At 35.4% G+C, this 19921-nt stretch overlaps 1 protein-coding gene across 1 annotated transcript; it reads left to right on the forward strand.

The window, feature by feature from the left end:
* The first annotated feature begins 4162 nt into the window (after positions 1-4162).
* LOC145667863 (uncharacterized) lies at positions 4163-9343 on the forward strand. Its single transcript, XM_081735296.1, has 2 exons — positions 4163-4466; positions 4650-9343. The coding sequence occupies exons 1-2, from the start codon at positions 4163-4165 to the stop codon at positions 9341-9343; spliced, it is 4998 nt and encodes a 1665-aa protein (XP_081591422.1).
* The last annotated feature ends 10578 nt before the right edge of the window (positions 9344-19921 follow it).

Genomic DNA, 19921 nt, shown 5'->3' on the forward strand with positions numbered 1-19921 from the left:
CGTTTTTAAAATGACCACCAAGACATGGTACCTGCATCAGGCAAAACGTCCAGTATCACTAATATGAAAACACCAGAACAAATATTCGAATAGGAAATCACAGAGGGTATTCATTATTCTATAGCTCGGGAATGTTGCAACAGTCGAAAAGATGATTAGAGTGAAAGTGCCATAATGGAAAGGAAGAAATCTAACTCCTTGAAAATTATCGCTCCAACCTCATTCTGTAAGTGAGTGAAGCAGGAAGGATAGGTGAAATTGCAAATGAGAGCCTTAGTTTTTGCAAATTGTATCTACGAAACAAAGTTATTTGAAATGTGTTTTTATAAGAGATAACTGTCTCTGTAGTGGGATAAAGTATGTAAAATTCTTGTTAAATGGTACCTTCCATTTTGATTGCAGGCAATGGTTTGATGCAAAAATGAATCAACTGAAATGTGAAACCAATTTGTCGAACAATGCAATTTTAGAACAATGTTTACAAACGTTGGTTTTTGTCCAACAGTCGTCTGCATGATATTGGTTCGCTTCTATGTCTTCTTGCATGTGATAGAATATGAGTTTCACTGAGATGTCCACTGTTACATTCTGAATAACTTTCAATGGTAATTTCAGTTGTGATCATTAGTAACGAAACGGTACATACTGATGCAGATATTGCACGCAATGCGTTAAATTATCAGGGGCGAAAGGGGCGGGTAAAATGTTGTTAAACTTGAATTTCACCTTATTTTTATAAGACTTTACTTCGTAAACGCACTCATATATCACGTCTCATCATGCAAATGCTTCCAAAAGACTTAAATGCTTATAACGCCATTTACAACAATTGTTATTTCAAATCGTTTCAGACATATCAAACACATTGGTAGTGATTGTTATACTGTTTAAAATTACGTATTTGTATTAAATTTTTATAATGATCATTGTTTTCCTTTGCTTCTATAACATTACAACAATAGTTTTTGGTGGTTTTAATTACAACAAGTCGCAGTTACATTATTTTAAGCAGTGTTGCCCACTTAAATAAATTGCTAAATATTATTCTAAATATGTGCAAATAACGTAGATAAACTGCAAAATATTTTAAAATTTGTTTCATAGTGCAAGAATGCTTTCAAGAGACGACGTTTTTCATAGTCTTTGGACTACTTATAATGTTAATGTTTAAGTCTTCGTTCCAGCAATACATATAAATGGAAATTGTAACTGAAATTAAATGTAACTTATAACGTTTCAGTAACACTAGTTGTTCCCCTAAGCCTTAGGCCTGATGTACACGAAACCATGCTTAATTAAAAGTTCTAAATACACCCTAGTTACATTTCACTTGTTTTAGTTTGACCACCGACCACCCAAAGCTCAATCCATACCATATAACTATATGCAATTATTCAAGGACTTACAGTTAGTAATACACATTGTTCACTTTTGTTTTGTTTTGTTTTAGTTTAACGTCCAACAGTTATGCTACGGCGGCTAAAGGAGGCGTGGAGCTAATGGTTATAATGGAATCCGAACCACTTCGGTCGTTCAACTTTACCCCTACCGGAAATCGAACTCGGGACCATGCGAACCGAAATCAAGAGTGCTAGCCGCTAGATCAAATGGGGGTGTTCACATTGTGTTGATTTAAATCATTCAGTCAGTGTTGCCAGATCCGAAGATTAAAAAGTAGCGTGTCTGTACTCCGAAAGTAGCGAATTCGAACTATCTGTAGCCCAAATATATAGAAATGAATACTGATGGTGCTAATGAAATAATTTAATATGAGCTGGAAAGTGCGCTGGACGTATTGCAAGAAGAAATTATGATCGACGGACGAAAACAATTCTAGACTGGATACCACGAGACATAAGCAGCCTGGGAAACCTCAGCATACAAGAAGGTGTGACGAAATCAAGAGCCACTGAGGAGTAACCTGGAAAATAATTGTCTAAGTTAGATAGTTGTGGAGGAGATTTGGAAAGACCTTCATTCAGCAATGGATTGATAATGGTTTATTATGATGATGGTGATGATTTTATTATATCTGGACCTCGGAGGTGAACGAAACCAAGTCATAATTTCGTAATTTTACAGAAGCGAAAAACCGATTCCTCAACTAAGACTAAATATATAACTTTTACTAGGTAAGGTAGGGTAAAAATGGATCCAAAATTTAATGAAAATCATAGAGCGAAAAAAATATTTTTGACTATTCAATCCATCATGTTGCAGCAAAACTACGAAAATTAATACAAAAGAAAACTAGAAAGTTAAGAATCACTTGTTTTGGCGAGTGAAAAAAAAAAGAGATACAGATAACTCGAATTACCTATATACTTATATAATATGTATGTCCATGTTTCGTAAGTAATTTTTAATCAATATAAAATTTCAACGTAATGAACGCAAGATTAGTTTTCTCGAATAAAGATTGCATGCACCGTTGAGAGCTCAGGAATAAGATTAATCTATATTACGGCACTGGATATGTGCTTACGTAATGCATTACGACCTTATGAACTTGTATAAGAAACAGAATGCACTTAAAATGAGACGCGAACTATGCGAAACATCGCACTTTGAATCTAACTTGTTTTGTGATCCAACTCGAGACCTCACATAGCAAAGATGAGTGTAGTAGCTCCCACCACAAGGCTCAGGACGTTCGTGTTATAAAGTGTCAATTAAACACGGAGATGTGAAACGGTAATAAAGCATTTCATCAATTTCAAACAAAATACGTATATTGTAGTAATAATTTACCCTATTTGTTAAGATAATGAACGTTATGTTCTGTTTTTAAAAGGACAGTCAAAGCAGAATGTATTGAATAATAAATTAGAAATTGTAAAGTTTCAATTTCGGTACGAATAGATACATTCGTGCTGCTATGTGTTGCGTTATCCGTTAGGAGGTATTGAACAATTCTGGTTCAAAGGACGGAAATAAACTACTGTATAGTACTGGACTTAATTTAATAGAGTTAAATTGGATAGGCAGTTCTGAGGCTATATGAGACAAAGTCTATTGCTGAAAGTGAAATATGGGTTCTATTAGGGCTTAGGGTGATATACCCATTGATTATTGAACCTGGAATACGCGCATGGAAAGCATTAGCACTAGCAAATTAGCTACGAAGAGGTACACCATACCATAATTCTAAGTCAAAATGAAAAAAAAAGCGGAAGCAACAGACTGGACGAGAATAATACTTTCACTATTTTAATTTCACACTATTTATTTCGAGACTTTCGAGACGAGACCGAGATTTTGTACTCGAGACCGAGACCGAGATCGAGGAAAGCATCTGTTGACCGAGACGAGACCGAGACGGTGATTTTTTACTCGAGACGAGACCGAGACCGTTATTTATCAACCGAGACGAGACCGAGACCGTATAAAGTCTCGTCTCGTCTCGGTACCATCCCTAGTTTTGGATATTTTTTAATGAATTTTCAGTTAGTTTTTCCTTATGTACCAATCAAAATAATAATAATAATAATAATAATAATTGTTAAGTCTTATATTATGTAGTAATATTTTTAAGAACTGGAAACACTGTTTTTACGAAATTTAGATTTCATTTGTTATTCAAGATGGAAAGTGTTTAAGAGAGAAGGTGCATAAGGCACGAGGCACGAACATTTCTTCCAGAATTGTAAAGTTAAGTTTGTTATTTAAGTGCAATGAACACAGTGAAGTTATTATATGTACTTTGTGGTTTATTTTAAGTGTTAGTTGAAAACCAGCGATTAGTAAGGTACAATAAAAACTAAAAACAAGTATTGGAAGTTTCCATTGTTAGAAGACAGTCCATTACCAGTAAAGTAAATGGCGCACATTTAAGAACATAAGCATAAACAGTTTTTTTTTTTTTTTTTGGTCCTCCAGTGCCGAATGGAGGAAGTGTTGTGCCAAGAAAAAGAATAAGTGAATCATTCAAACATTCATATTGACTATGTGTGTGTAAAGACAGTGAGTGTTACGAATCAGAAGCAAAATTGACCTAGTGGACTTATCACGTACGCGCCTACGCATTCAGCTGTGCATTGCAATCTGAAGAAAAACAAAGGCGCAATGTAGCAGTCACGTAGCTAAGTATATTTTTTTGTTTCTTTTTTACTTGTGTAAAGATCTGTTGTTATAAGGACTTTAGGTAGAATTATCACAAGCAATGGATTCAAATACAAATACTCTTATAAAGGCAAGAGGCCTAGCTAAAGCTTCCCTTACAAGAATGAAAACATTTGTTGAACAATTTGGAGCAGACGGCGATGTAATGCAAATTAAAGTTAGGTGTGCACGTTTACCCAATATATTCAAAGAATATGATGAAGTGCAAAAACAGCTTGAATTAAAGGACGAAAACGATGAATACACACAGGATAGAGACTTGTTTGAAGCCACTTACTACGATACTCTTGCAAAAATGACGTCAATTGTTGAAACAGCTGAGAAGGCTAGTAGTAGCAATAGAAGTTCGTCAGATAATTCAACCGCGAATACAGGGTGTCTAAAATTACCAGTCATAAAGCTACCAACATTTAAAGGTCAAGTTACAGATTTCAGACATTTTCATGATACTTTCAGTAGTTTGGTTGTAAACAATCAGAGTTTAGATGATATTCAAAGATTTCATTATTTGTTGTCCTCATTATCAGGTGAAGCAAGCAAATTAGTTGAGAATATACCCGTGACAGGTGAAAATTTCAAACTTGCTTGGGAAATGATATGCAAAAGGTATAATAATCCAAAGCTAATAGCAACTGCTCATGTAAAGGCATTGTTTTCATTACCAACTGTCAGTAAAGATTCAGTGGCGGACTTAAGGACATTATTAAATCAAACTATAAGTAACGTAAATGCACTTAAGGCGTTACAGTTAGATACTCCTTTGGAGGATATATTGTTATCGCACCTAGTTTTGGAAAAGCTAGATGAACAAACACGTAAAGACTTTGAAAATCAAACAAATAGGGAACAGTTTGCTAGTTTAGAAGAACTTCATGTATTTTTAGAAAATAAATGCCAGGCCTTAGAATTGGTAAAATCTACGCAATCAAAGTCGCATTTCAGTAAATCCAATGTTGTCAAGGAAGTAAAAAATGCTAGTCAATCTTATGTAAGTACTAATGTTTTGTGTTCGTTCTGTCAACAAAGTCATGCGTTGCAAAAGTGTAATGAGTTTCAGAAATTAAGTGTATCCAAAAGATTAAGTTTTGCGAAACAGAACAAGCTTTGTTTTAATTGCTTGAAAGTTGTCAACCATGTAGCGAAAGATTGTTCGCTAAATGCATGCAAAATATGTAATCTCAAGCATCACACGTTATTGCATAGTGATTTTAAGAAATCAAAGCCTAATCATGCTGTAAGTGTTGAAAATGATTCTGTTACGGAACCTGTAGGTGAAAAGTCAATGTCTCGAGGACAGGAAGTTGTTAATACTAGTACTTATTGCTCTGTAAAGCCTAAAAGTAATGTGCGTGTTTTACTTTCAACTGCAGTTGTTCAAGTTAAAGATTGCAATGGTAAATTACATATGGTTAAGGCTTTGCTTGATAGTTGTTCCCAATCTCATTTTGCAACAGAATCTCTCATTCAAAGGTTAAAATTAAAGAAATATCCTATGAATGTTCCTGTACAAGGTATTAATAATGTAAGTTGCAACGTTAAATACGGAAGTAAGTTACAAGTATTCTCTGCTGTAAGTGATTTTAGTGTAGATGTTGAGTGTTTTGTATTGCCAAAAATAGCGGGAAATTTACCTGATGCTGATATTGACATTAAAGAATGGAACTTTCCACCGAATTTACAGTTAGCGGATCCTAATTTCAACAAGTCTGGTAAGATTGATTTGTTGTTAGGTGCTGGAATTTTCTTTAGTCTACTCAAAGCAGGACAACAGGTGCGTCCAGGAGCATTTCCAGTTCTCCAAAATACAGAGTTAGGATGGATAGTTTCAGGACAATATCAGATGCCAAAGCACAACAACTTCACGCCAGAACATCGAACATTCTTTTTGCACAACAACGATGATTTAAGCCATCAGCTGCAGAAGTTTTGGAAAATAGAAGATATTCAAGAAACTCCTTTATCCAAAGAAGAAAGGGAGTGCGAAGAACATTTTATCGCAAACACTAGAAGACATTCAACAGGACGCTTTATAGTGAGACTGCCATTCAAACAAGAAGTGACCCAGTTAGGTGATTCTTATAAGACAGCTGTTCAGCGTTTACAACAACTAGAAAAAAGGTTAAATAGATGCCCCAAGCTACGCACAGATTATGTGGCATTCCTTGAAGAGTATGAAGCTTTGGAACATATGAAGGAAGTGGAAGGCAGCTCTAATATTACTCAAGGATATTACTTGCCTCATCATCCAGTTATTAAGGAAGCTAGTACTACTACGAAGACTAGAGTAGTATTTGATGCATCCGCATGCTCAACTAGTGGCATTTCACTGAACGATGTTCTCAAAGTTGGTCCAACTGTGCAAGACGATTTGCAGTCAATTATATTAAGATTTCGCACCTACCCTATAGCTTTTACTGCAGATATAGAGAAGATGTATCGACAGATTTTGATTGATGAGCGTGACTGTAAATTCCAGAAGATCTTGTGGAGAAGATCAGAAGAAGAACCCATTAAGGTATATGAATTAAAAACTGTCACATACGGAACAGCCTCAGCGCCTTTCCTTGCTACTCGCTGTCTCCAGCAATTAAGTGCAGAAGAAGCTTGTGAATATCCGAAGGCAGCACAAGTTCTGAAGAATGACTTCTATATTGACGATTGTATTTCAGGAGCTGAAAGTGTGGAGGAAGCTTTAAAGATAAAGGACGAATTAATACAAATGCTACAAAGGGGTGGTTTTTTGCTAAGAAAGTGGTGTTCCAACAGTACTGAGTTATTGGAATCCATCTCTGAAGAATTGAGAGAAACACAACTTCCATTACGCTTAGACGATAAGGGTCAAATCAAAACATTAGGATTACTTTGGCATCCAGCAACTGATCAACTTCAAGTGATGAATGGATTCACTCTAAATCAAAGGTCGAATAATAATTTAACAAAACGCAAGATGTTGGGTATTATTGCTTCAATCTTTGATCCGTTGGGAATTGTTAGTCCAATAACAATCGTATGTAAGATAATTCTTCAAGATCTGTGGCAAGCAGGATTGGAGTGGGATGAAACACTTCCTAAAGAACTACAGCAAAGATGCAAGACAGTACTTGAATTCATTCCTTCATTATCAGATATCAGTGTAGACAGAATGGTTCTTCAGTTGGGTACCTTGATAGACATTCAAGTTCACGCTTTCTCAGACGCTTCAGAAAAGGCTTATGGGACATGTGTGTATTTAAGATCCGTCAGCAAGGATGGTCAAGTTACTTCGAAGTTATTATGTGCTAAGTCCAAAGTGGCGCCCATAAAGAAGATTTCCCTGCCTCGCTTAGAGTTATGTGCGGCAGTGTTATCAGCAAAACTTGTCAAAAAGGTAACTAAGGCATTAAAACAACGAATATCCCAGGTGTATATGTGGACAGATTCTATGGTGGTCTTAGCATGGTTAAGAGCAAGTCCAAATAGATGGAAAACATTTGTTGGCAATCGAGTTGCTGAGGTACAAGAAGTGGGAGGGGAATGGAGACACGTCGCTTCAAGTGAAAATCCTGCAGATATTATATCAAGGGGAACAAGTCCTGACAAGTTAATACATAATAATTTGTGGTGGAACGGTCCTCAGTGGTTACAGTGTTCTTCACTTGATTGGCCTAAGACGGAGCCTGCCCCACTCAGAGAGATTCCTGAACAGAAGAAATTAAAATCAAGTTACTTAGTGACAACTCAAGATAATAGTATGATCGAAAAATTCTCTACTTTGAACAAACTTCAGAGAGTCTTGGCTTATTGCATGCGGTTTTTCAAGAATGCTAAAGTAGAAGCATCGAGAAGAAATGTAGACGCTCTTACTTTGGAAGAAATTGAAGAAGTTTTAATCAGACTAATACGAGAAGTTCAAACCTCAGTTTATGCTAAGGAAATGGCTGATCTTAAAGAAAGTGGAAGAGTTAGCAATAAGAGCAAACTCTTGTCTCTCAATCCTTTCATATGTGAGCAACAATTACTAAGAGTTGGTGGAAGATTAAAGATGTCTGAACTTGAATTTGACGCTAAACATCAAATTATTCTACCACCAGATCATCACCTAACAAGTCTAATTATAGAACATGAACACAGGCGATTGCTACATTCTGGATGTCAGTTAATGCTAGCATCACTAAGGCAAAGGTATTGGATACCTAATGGTAAAAATGCCATCAAGAAAGTTATTAGAAGGTGTATTACATGTCAAAGATTAAAGGCGTCTGGACCAGAACAATTAATGGGACAACTACCAAAACATAGAGTAGAACTAACAAGACCTTTCACAAATTCTGGAATTGACTTTGCCGGTCCTATTTACATTAAAACTGGTACCAGAAGGTCAAAAACAAAGGTGAAGTGCTACATTGCAGTGTTTGTGTGTTTAGCAACAAAGGCTATCCATCTCGAAGTTGTGAGTGATCTTACTAGTCAGGCATTTTTAGCTGCTTTGAGAAGATTCATATCTCGTCGAGGTAAATGCAAGCATATCTATAGCGACAATGGAACTACGTTCATTGGTGCCAACAAGGAACTTCAAGAAGTCGAAAAGTTGTTGCATACAGCTGACCATCAAGAAAGGATTAAGACTTTTGCAACTACTGAAGGAATCCAATGGCATTTTATTCCGCCATATTCGCCCAACTTCGGTGGTCTTTGGGAGGCTGCAGTTAAGTCCTTTAAATACCACTTAAGAAGAGTCATGGGAATGTCATATCTCACGTTTGAAGAGTTAACAACATTAACCACACAAATAGAAGCTTGCTTAAATTCGAGACCTCTTGTAGCATTATCCAATGATCCTAATGATCCAGTAGCATTAACTCCTGGTCATTTTCTTATTGGTCAACCATTGACAGCGCTACCAGAACGAGACTTACATCACGAGAAGATTAGTTCAATTCAAAGATGGCAAAGGATCCAACAACAATTTCAACAGTTTTGGAGAAGATGGTATATGGAATATTTGTCACAACTACAAGGAAGAAATAAGTGGAAGAGAAGCTGTGCAAACATACAGCCAGGTCAATTGGTGGTTCTCAAAGAAGATAAGCTACCTCCTCTATCGTGGAAATTGGGAGTCATCACTGAAGTGCATTCTGGACCTGACGGTTTGGTTCGAGTGGCTACTGTTAGAACTTCCAATGGTTTATATAAACGCTCAATTAGAGGACTTTGTGTTTTACCAAATAATGATGAATCGTAATGTCATTCATGTTAAAGTATATTTATTTCCTGTAATAGTCTATTTTATTTGTTGTTATGTAAAGTTTGTTTCCTTTTCTTTTTTTAAAAAAAAAGGTCACTAGCCCTTTTTTGGCGGGCGGCATGTTAAGTCTTATATTATGTAGTAATATTTTTAAGAACTGGAAACACTGTTTTTACGAAATTTAGATTTCATTTGTTATTCAAGATGGAAAGTGTTTAAGAGAGAAGGTGCATAAGGCACGAGGCACGAACATTTCTTCCAGAATTGTAAAGTTAAGTTTGTTATTTAAGTGCAATGAACACAGTGAAGTTATTATATGTACTTTGTGGTTTATTTTAAGTGTTAGTTGAAAACCAGCGATTAGTAAGGTACAATAAAAACTAAAAACAAGTATTGGAAGTTTCCATTGTTAGAAGACAGTCCATTACCAGTAAAGTAAATGGCGCACATTTAAGAACATAAGCATAAACATAATAATAATAATAATAATAATAATAATAATAATAATTATTATTATTATTATTATTATTATTATTATTATTATTATTATTATTATTATTATTATTATTATTATTATTATTATTATTGCCAGCAGGATAAAATTCTCATCTCGTCCTGAAAAAGATGAGAAGTATGTTTTTTAATTCAAAAAGAGTCCACGTTAATCAGTAGGTCCACGTCTCATATAGCCTCGCTGCTCAAAGTGACGCTAAACTAAAATCAACTCAACTTAATTCGAAAAGAGACAAGAAATTTCAAGAGTTTGGTGGACAACAATAGCTCACACTGTCACACAAGACTTAGATCTTTAACGAAGTTCTAGTGTTATCCAATTTACAGTATAAAAACTACAAATAGATGAACTGATTGTACAAATAAAATGAAGAAAATTTATCAATGTTTAAAGATACGCAAGTCATTATGTAATATATATACTAAACATATATAATAAACATGATTACTCAAAAGTTGGTATACCACATCTTGATGGATTCTTAGAGGCAAGGAGGGATTCTGATAACTTCTAAATGAAATTAAGGAAGGATCAGGGCATACATTTTGTACATAAATTTACAAAACGAGAAAAGAAAGAATTCTTGGAGAATCGAGACGCGACCAGAAAGAATTCTTTGAAAATCGAGGCGAACAAGAATTCTTGGAGAACCGAGACGAAACGAGGCGAAAGAGAGTTCTTTGAAACTGGAGACGAAACAAGAAGAAAAAGAATTCATTGAGAATCGAGACGAAAGGAGACGAGAAAGAATAATTTGAGAATCGAGACGAGACGAGAAAGAATTCTTTGAGAATCGAGACGAGACGAGAAGAAAAAGAATTCATTGAGAATCGAGGCGAAAGCAGAAGAGAAAGGTTTCTTTGAGAATCGAGACGAAACGAGAAGTAAAAGAATTCATTGAGAATCGAGACGAAACGAGACAACTATATCTTTACCATAACCTTTGAACCAAAAGAATCACTATTTTGCGAATTCAATTCGCAATTGTCCTTCATAGCAGGCCAACTTGTACGGAAAAGTACAACAAAATCGTAGAAGAAAAATAATTAAGGCGGAAATTGATCAACTCCACTGTAGCCGAGTTCTCATAAGCCTATGTTGAGAAAGGAGGAAGGGGACCTTAATCATTTAGTTGCTGACTAAATGTTAGGAATAACTCACGATAAGGGAAAATAACATTTCTTCCATCTTCTGCCAATTTACCTTCCTGAGACAGAATTATAGCCTAGTGGAACGTAAATGGAAGAAGACCGTAGCGGGAAAAGTGGGGCCCTGGCCTGTCTTCCCAGTAGAAGATTAACATGGGTCATTGGATCCGGAAGTATATGTGGTATCTCAACACGTAAACTTCAAGTAGGTATGGGTTTCGAGTAATGTGTTGACTCCGCCAAATCTACCGGGGAGGAGCTTAAACTCGGAAATGAACATGGCTGCTTGTTAGTCAATCTACATCTGTCATTGGCAATGTACAGAGTTCCTTAACTGTAACTTGTGGTAGGCAGGATTTTGAGCCCTTTTGCCTCTACTGGGAAAGACATTGTAGATAGGGTTTAATTTGAATAGGTAACTTACACGTGCTGTTGGGTCCAGAAGAGATACATAGTTGTATGTGTACATAGTACTGCAGCATGTAAACTTAAGGAAGATGGGCTACTAAGAAATGGTTTGAGCTTGCTCACCTTATTGAGGAGGGGTTAATTCTCTCAAATGACTATGTTTGCTTCAGTAGACAGCCTATATTGGTTACTAGTTCCGCTAATGTATCATATACTTTAACTGGAATTTTAGGTTTGGTTCCTTTCGTCCCTACTGGAAAAGAAGCCTGTGACCATGCCATGGGATTTGTTACCTTAGTGCTTTGGCACCAAAGGGGGTTTGAATAGTGATTGGTAAATTCCCGGGAAGATATTTTTTGGGAATATTCCCGGGAAGATTCCCAAAATGGGAATTTATCCGGGAATTTATGTACAATCAGAAAGAAAATTGCATTCTATTACTATATTATGATTTCAAAGTTGAATTAATTTTTATATCACAGCATATTATTACTGTTGTCCACAGAGGATTCTTTAAAATCTATATATTCTGAACGGTGCTATGTTACTTTATTCACACTTTTTTATATTTAGAGATTACGCATAAATGTATATTTATATACAATATATTTTATCAATTAAATATGTGTGAAAAAATTATATAGTAACAGTTTAAATTTAAATGTAAGTGGATTTGCTCAACTTGACTCTATTACTGATATTATAAACACATTAAATTTATAAATGTTATAAACCAATTAGATTGGGTTAATGCTAGAAGATACATGTCTCACCAATTTATCAACATTTGCGCATATATATTTATGTTGACAAAATTTGCAAGATACTTACTTATCTTTATATTTTAGCACATAACATTGCCATACACGACCTTTCATTCTACCTATTTCTCGAAATTCCATACGTTAATTCATATACAAAAGAAGTCCGAGTACCTCTTCAGAAATTCGAGTCAGAGAGAGGAGACAGACCGACGTCTAGCATTGGGGGCCAGCTTCTGTACCTACTTTTCTTGCGATATTCTATTCAGATGCGGTTATTTTATGGTTTCATACGTTAAATTACGTTACCAACTTTAAATTCAGACAGCATTGCAGAGCGAGCGTTAGCGAATAAAGGCGGGGTAGAGCCCCGCATGGCACGTTGTTTTCTATCTTCGTTACCAACAATTCACTTTCTGTTCTCACATAAATCACTTCCACTGACCTTTCCGTTTTGTATAAATCCCCTACTGCCCTAAAAAAAAAAAAAAAAAGGTGTTCGATACTTTTTTGACTACTTGAGCATCACTATCAACTCATTTCTTCCGTAAATCATCCTACTTTTTGCTAGTTTTGGCCCCCCAATACTAAACATTTACTTTATTTTCAGTGCAAATGGAAATGGAACTTAAAAAATTATATTATTAGTTATGTAATGTACCGTCAAATAATTTTAAATTTTTTAACCTTCAAATTCTTTAAAACCTAGAAGTAAATCCATAATATATTAAAATAAAGTAATTAGTCATATGGTTCTTATAATATGGAAGATAAAGTAAATAAATGGAAATAAATTCTTTCCCGGGAATTTATAGGCCAGGGAAAAAAAACCGGGAATATTCCCATTTTTAAATTCCTTCCCACCGGGAATATTCCCACTGCCCATCACTAGGTTTGAACTTTCCTTAGCGCTCGAGCTCTAACACCACAGACGTTGGTAGACTTCTACAGTGTTTCTTCCAGGATTCTTCTGGGGTTTTGCCCTCCAGAGTTGACTAAACGCTCCCAAGAGCTAAGAAAAAAATTAAATAGCTGTTATCAATATACCAAAATAATGTCCCAGCGGAGCCCCCACACAAATTAATTTTGCCCCTTCCTTGGACAAAATTTTCTGCTGCCCGCTAGCTATGGGACTTCCATCCACCAGTAGGTATAACTGGGAGATACAAAGGACCTTAAGGACTTGTATAGAAAACTTAGATCCGTCGCGCTTTTAATGGAAGAAACCCATTTCCTCCGTAGAAGATTTTAAGCGTTACATGAGCAGCTCTGAAGGAAAACAATTACCGCCAGTCGTTGCAATCACGGGGCTGGAATAAAGTAGTTGATGCCGACCTTCCCACCACGGGGAAACAGACCATATGTCTCGAGACATGTATGAAACCTGTAATCGAAAGGACGTCCCGTCGGCATGTGTTTATTTTATTTACCCTTTTGTTCCTTTGTTTAATCATTTCCATTTGGTTTTCGTTCTACAATATTGAAAAAATAAAATACTACAAAAATATACAAAACACTGTAAAAAAAATAGAGAAATGAACATTTTAAACAAAAATAAGTAATATTCGAGGTATGTTCTGTGTGATCTCTACCTATGTATTATAGATGAGTGTGGAAATAAAATATGTGTATGGATAATCAAGGCATTCAATTGAAGCACGATCTAATGCTTGTTCTTCCATCCAGTTTCTCAGCTTAGTTAACATCCTATTCATTGAGCCAAAAATATTTCCTACCGCAGACATGGAGACGGGAGCTCATAAATCTATTTTCAAGAAGTGATTTCAAGCGTTCATTATCAACTGATTCAATACCATCAAATTGACATATTCTGTAAATAAAATCTGTAAGACATAATCCGCGTTAATAGCCTCTACACCTAAGTCATGGTCATTACAAACTGACACAGATCTATAATTTGCTGTTGTGATGACTTCCAGAATCCACTCGTATTTTTCGTATACAATATAACCACACAGAGTAAATCTTCGGATTCTTTAAAGAATCCAGTCCTTTAACGAGTGTAAAACTACAAATCCCGCAGTTCAAATATACACTCAACTGTAACTTACCTCTAATTACAAAATTGTTAAATGAAGTGTGTTTCAAACAGTATCGGAGGAAGGGGCGACAATCTCCACCAATGTAAATGGAGTGGAATTTTAGGTTTTTCGATGGTATATTACTATAGGGGAACGTGGGGCATAACGGGGTAGGGGGGCATAACGGGGTATCGGCATTTTTTGAACTGTAATTAACTGAAATCTAGCGATAAGTACCTAAACAAAATTCTCAAGGACGAAGGGCTGTTGCGCTTGAGCAGCGTTCTTATCAGTTGAAAAGGAACAGTGCTGTGTGTCAGTTCTTTGTTTTCGCTCTATGGCATATAACGATTGGGATTTTACTTCGGTCAAGGTAAGGCAAGTTATTTATTACACACTTTTAAACTATTGATATGTTGAAAGAATATTTCTTCTGTGTTTGTTGTGTGTTTTTGAGGTCTACGGATTGTAAGTTATAACAGAGATACTCGTTGATTTAACACTACAACTCATCTGGGGCAAAACGGTATTGCAATCACCCCATATTGCCCCATTACCCCATTATGCCCCGTAAGAGTATCGATTGTGTAGTTTACTATCCAGCTCGAAACATTTCTTGTTAATCTGGGATTGCATTTGCGCAGTTTTGTTTAAGTTCTTCATGCTGAATTTTCAAAATTTGGTTATGTTGATTTGATACAAGGAAATATTAAGATTTAACTGACAATAATTCGATGTAATCTGCATAAACTTTGTAGTACAATTCCCAATGATCACATTCTTTCTTTTTCTTAATAATGCCTAATTCAGAATGTACCTTTTGAAGTAATTATCAACATTTTTTTTAAAAAAAAAGAGTACTCATCTTTTGTTATATTTGATTATTGAGTCTAATAAATATTTCATAAAATTCAAGTTGTGTTGTATAATAGTAATCATATATTGTTGTTTTATGATAAGTCTATATTAGATCTGGATATTATAGATGTAATAGTGTACGGGGCAGTATGGGGTAGGGGCATAATGGGGTTGACTGAATCCAATGTTCCATTATGCCCCACGTAGGGGGCATAATGGGGAAAAGTCTGTCAGAAGAGAGAAAGAGGAAGAGATAACATGCATCACTCGAATAGAATTGGAATCCAAGACAACATTAGTCTACTAATAGTCACTTTGCCGATTGCGCCAATAACGGGGGCAGGTAGAAAAATAATTTTACACATGATTTCGACAAATACAACTTTGCATTAACTTATTAGATGAAAAAAGTTGTTTGACTAGTTTGGCTGCAAGAAGAAATTATTGGAGAGGTGAAGGAACCGAACTGTTCATCACTACTTTTGATAATACCCGAAACTTCGATAATAGTCGAAATGTCGATAATACCCGAAACCTCGATAATACTCGAAATGTTGATAATACCCGAAACTTCGATAATACTCGAAATGTCGATAATACCCGAAACTTCGATAATACTCGAAATTTCGATAATACCCGAAACTTCGATAATACTCGAAATTTCGATAATACCCGAAACTTCGATAATTTCAAATACTCGAACGGTTTCGAGTAACCAATGACAACTCGATAAATTTTCACTCCCGAAGTTCGATAGGTCTTCAGCCTTATCGAACACCCCTAGTTCAAGTCCAGCGAGAGGCACTAGCGCATTGAGAGTGGAACAAAATTGATAATTTCACATTCATGTGTAGTTTTCATATCTAAAGATAGATAAATAAATAAATAAAATAAAAATAAAAATTCTGGATATTCAATACATGTTTAAATTTTGTGCCAAATGCCTCTGGTTTTGGATGAGTAGCTCCTAAGAACCATTACATAATTTATTGAAATAATTATAGTTCCATTTTCTCGAGAAAGTTTGAGAAAATGAAGATGTTTTTTCAAAATTCCATGTTATTTCTTAATAGACTGATAGAACTAATCAATTAAGTGTTGGTTCGGAAATTTCTCTTCCGCAGACTATGATACTTCAATTCTGAAGTTGCATATAGAAATTGTCATGCGCGTTCCACTATGCACCTAAAGCTTCTTTGGAGATCAGCTTACAAATGGTTGAGTCTGGAGAAAGTATAATCTTATAAAGTCCATCCTATATTTTGGATAGTGAATTTCTATTTTAAAAAGGGCATGGTTGATGATAATTAGTGGGAGATTGTCAAAGAAATGTGAATGTATGGAAAAGCCTCGATGCACAGTATTTTGTAAGAACTTATAGGTGGGTATTGTCAAGAAACAAGATCATAATTTTTTTGTGTGTCTAATGTTGAAAGCTTAAGAAGAGTCAACATTTTATTTCAGTGTCGGATATACCACTAGGTCCGGGCCTAGGGACGCAGCGTTCTCATAGGTGCATATTGAACAAAAATTTAATAAGAAAGACGAAAAAGATGGCAAACCTTGGATAACAAGAGCAATGAAAAAAAAAAAAAAAAAACAAAGAAATTTTCTAGTGCTGTTTATAATTCACTTTTATATTGTTTCATTTACTTTTATGATTTTATTGTGAATAAACAAAATTAATATTAAAAAGGTGGTTTAATTTTGTGTAATTAAAATAATTATTTTGTATTGCAATAAAAATATAAACTTTGCCTATCAAAATACTTAATCTATTCCTTTTACTGATATTTTTAGTATATGGATATCCACAATATTATGGACGAAATTACAAAATTAATATCCTTTATTATTCTTTATTATTACACTAGTGCATATTCCTTATTGTAAAAATAAAACTAATCACTCTCAGTAACTTTATTTTTAAATTTGCAACAATTAAAATCTTAATTTCAAAATGAAGAGTCATTAAAATTTATATAAAAATGTTGCAACAAAATAATATATGTATACATAATGTAACTTTATTCTTAAAATTTTCTATTGTGTTAAGATTTTGTGTGTGGGAGTGAAGGACCGCAAACACCTATAGGCCTAGAGATGGCAAAATATTAAATCCAGCATTGGTTCTTCCACTGATCAAAATAGCATGACTTATTTTATAGACCGCATCGTTGTGAGAAGCATCAAATGCAGTGGTTTGTCCCTGAAATTTGATAATTTCATCTAAAAGTCTTTGGCGAGCAATCTGCTTGTCTACCTTTGGTGCACGGCTCGAAGTTCGATTTCCGGTGGGATAATATTGAACGTATTGCTGTGTTGATATTCCACTTTAAAATATAGGTTCGCGTTTCATTTATCCTTGGTGCTGGAAGGTGACACTAAACTTCAACAAATGTAAAACAAACAAAATTGTTTTATACTTTGAATTTTGTACTCGGATGAACATGGACAATACTGGGCCAGGAAGAGATAAGTAATTTATACATATTTTAATAAGAAGCGATGAATACTTCAATATAATCGATATACTTAACATTTCCGTAAGTCTAGCTGAAGAATGCACATTTTTACTTCAGTATAAAGATTGAAAAATAAATGCGTTTTGAGTACTTCATGAGTAGATAATTCTGCGTAGATGCCCATTATTTTTTTTTTCAGTTTTTGAACTTGTGTTAAAGGAATTATTCTATACATTGTGGCCCAAAAGTAGACATGGGTGACCCCAAAGTATGACATTTTAGTTTATTAAAATAACTAGCTGAATATACCTATGGGTCAGATAAAATATCCATGTAAACAAACTGAACGAAAAAAATATCGGTCATTTTCAACTACTTTTACATATCCCTTTAAACGCCCCTGAGATCCCTTGGTACGAATTAAAAAAAAAGACTCCTTTGGCCCCCAGCCGATGAGGGCTATATTTGAAAATCAACGCCTATAGGAGTATCACCATTCATCTCAGCGACCGCGAAAACTATGGATTTGACACTAATACCCATCATTTTGGATTATTTTACATGTCTCGATGGTACTTCTATTATGGCCCCACGTTCCTTAGCTGATGGGGCTAAATTTCAAAGTTAACGCAACTTTGAGTTTAACCATTGAGCTCAGCATCCCGAAAACTATGGACTTGACACTAACATCGGGCAGTTTGGATTACTTTTACATGTCTTGGTATCCTCCCCGGTGACCCCCGGCCCGCAGCCGAATGGGGTGAATGCGATCGGAGTATCACCATTGATCTCGGCGACCCTGAAAATTATGAATTCGACACTAATATCGGTCTTTTGCTAGTACTTTTACATGTCCCGGTAAACGCCTCTCCTTGAGACCCCCTAGTTCGAATTAAAAAAAAAAAAACGCTTCGTCTTGGTCTGGAGACTAAACAAAGGTACCCGTGACCAAAATTTGGTAACTTTCGGTTCACTTATCTGGTCCCCGGGCCGCACACAGGTAGACGGACAAATACAAACTCTTTATTTATATTAGAGGCTTTCTATTTGAACTGTGCCCCTGCTGGCGCTACTGTCGATATGTGATTTCCCGTTCCTTTCTCGAGAGAGGGGGGACAAGTTGCTGCGGCCGACACCTTTCAATTGTTGGATACGGAGGCGTTGCCACAATTAATTATTTCATGAACCTCGCAGTGGTTTGTCTTATTAACCACTCTAAGTAGCCTACGATCTTCACTCGACCAGATCAAGCGACTGAATGACAAATCGGCAACACAGCTGACGTCATTCACTTCTTTTCCCTAAGCAAAGGGTGGGTTTCATCCGCCAGAGGATGGCGGGGGTGGGGCGGAAGTATAGTTCGCATAGTTTCCGAGGGCACAGGTGGAATAGACAGGCTGTAGTTTTTCTTTTTTTGCTTCTGTCTGTTCCAAGCTTAAGGTATAAGTGAAAAGATTAAAATAATAATGATAAAGAAACTGTAAGTCACTGCTTGTATGGATAACATTAAGTAAATTATATAAAATACCATGAGCCGGTCAGTACAGGACTATATATATATATATCTACTTTTGGGTCACCCTGTATATAGATTTTATCCAGGATTACACACAGTTCTTAATATATATAATCCTGGATTGAATCTCTTTCTCTTTTCATGTCTTATGTCTTCTTATATAGATATTTGAAGGATTATTATTGTATAATAATTCAAATCATTAAAATAAAAATGTCAGATTAGTCTCTCAAACAAAAATACAAATTTGAATTGAGAGAGATATCAGTCATTAATACAGCTTTGAATTTAAAGCCAAGCCATCGTATCTTACAACAATTATCTCATTTATAGTATTGATGTGTATTACCTTGTTTATTTGTTTTTTCATTCTTGCTTTCTAGGAATCAGAGTAGTGCACATTGGACAATGTAAGTCACAAGCAAAGGAGGGTGACAGCGATTGATAAAAGTATTCAACTTATGAAAAATTTTGTGGATGCTAAAACTGTGTTACTATGAATGTCTGAAGACGGGAGTTAGTATCAAGATTGGGAATATAAGATCTTTGGAACTGAAAACGGTTTATCAATTAGAGCTCGCTGTTTTTAAAGAATTGATTACGTTTTGTCCATATAGTTCTCGTTGGTGATGGATTGTTGTGAGAGCAATGCATGTAGTAGTCAATAATCCAAGAGGAATCTTTTGAAGGAGCTAGACGCAAAGGAACAGAATGTCTGTTACGTAGTATTTGCGATTTGAAGAAGAAGGAAGAGTTTTGACAAATATGTAGAGAGTTTTAAGGGTAAGACGTGTTGCAGAAAGTCTGGTACGGTGGTATAATCCGCGGCAAAAACACTGCAACATGAACATATAAGTTTATTG

The sequence above is a fragment of the Thermobia domestica genome, chromosome 13, assembly GCF_964235325.1.
Source record: "Thermobia domestica chromosome 13, izTheDome1.hap1.1, whole genome shotgun sequence".
Classification (NCBI taxonomy): domain Eukaryota; kingdom Metazoa; phylum Arthropoda; class Insecta; order Zygentoma; family Lepismatidae; genus Thermobia; species Thermobia domestica.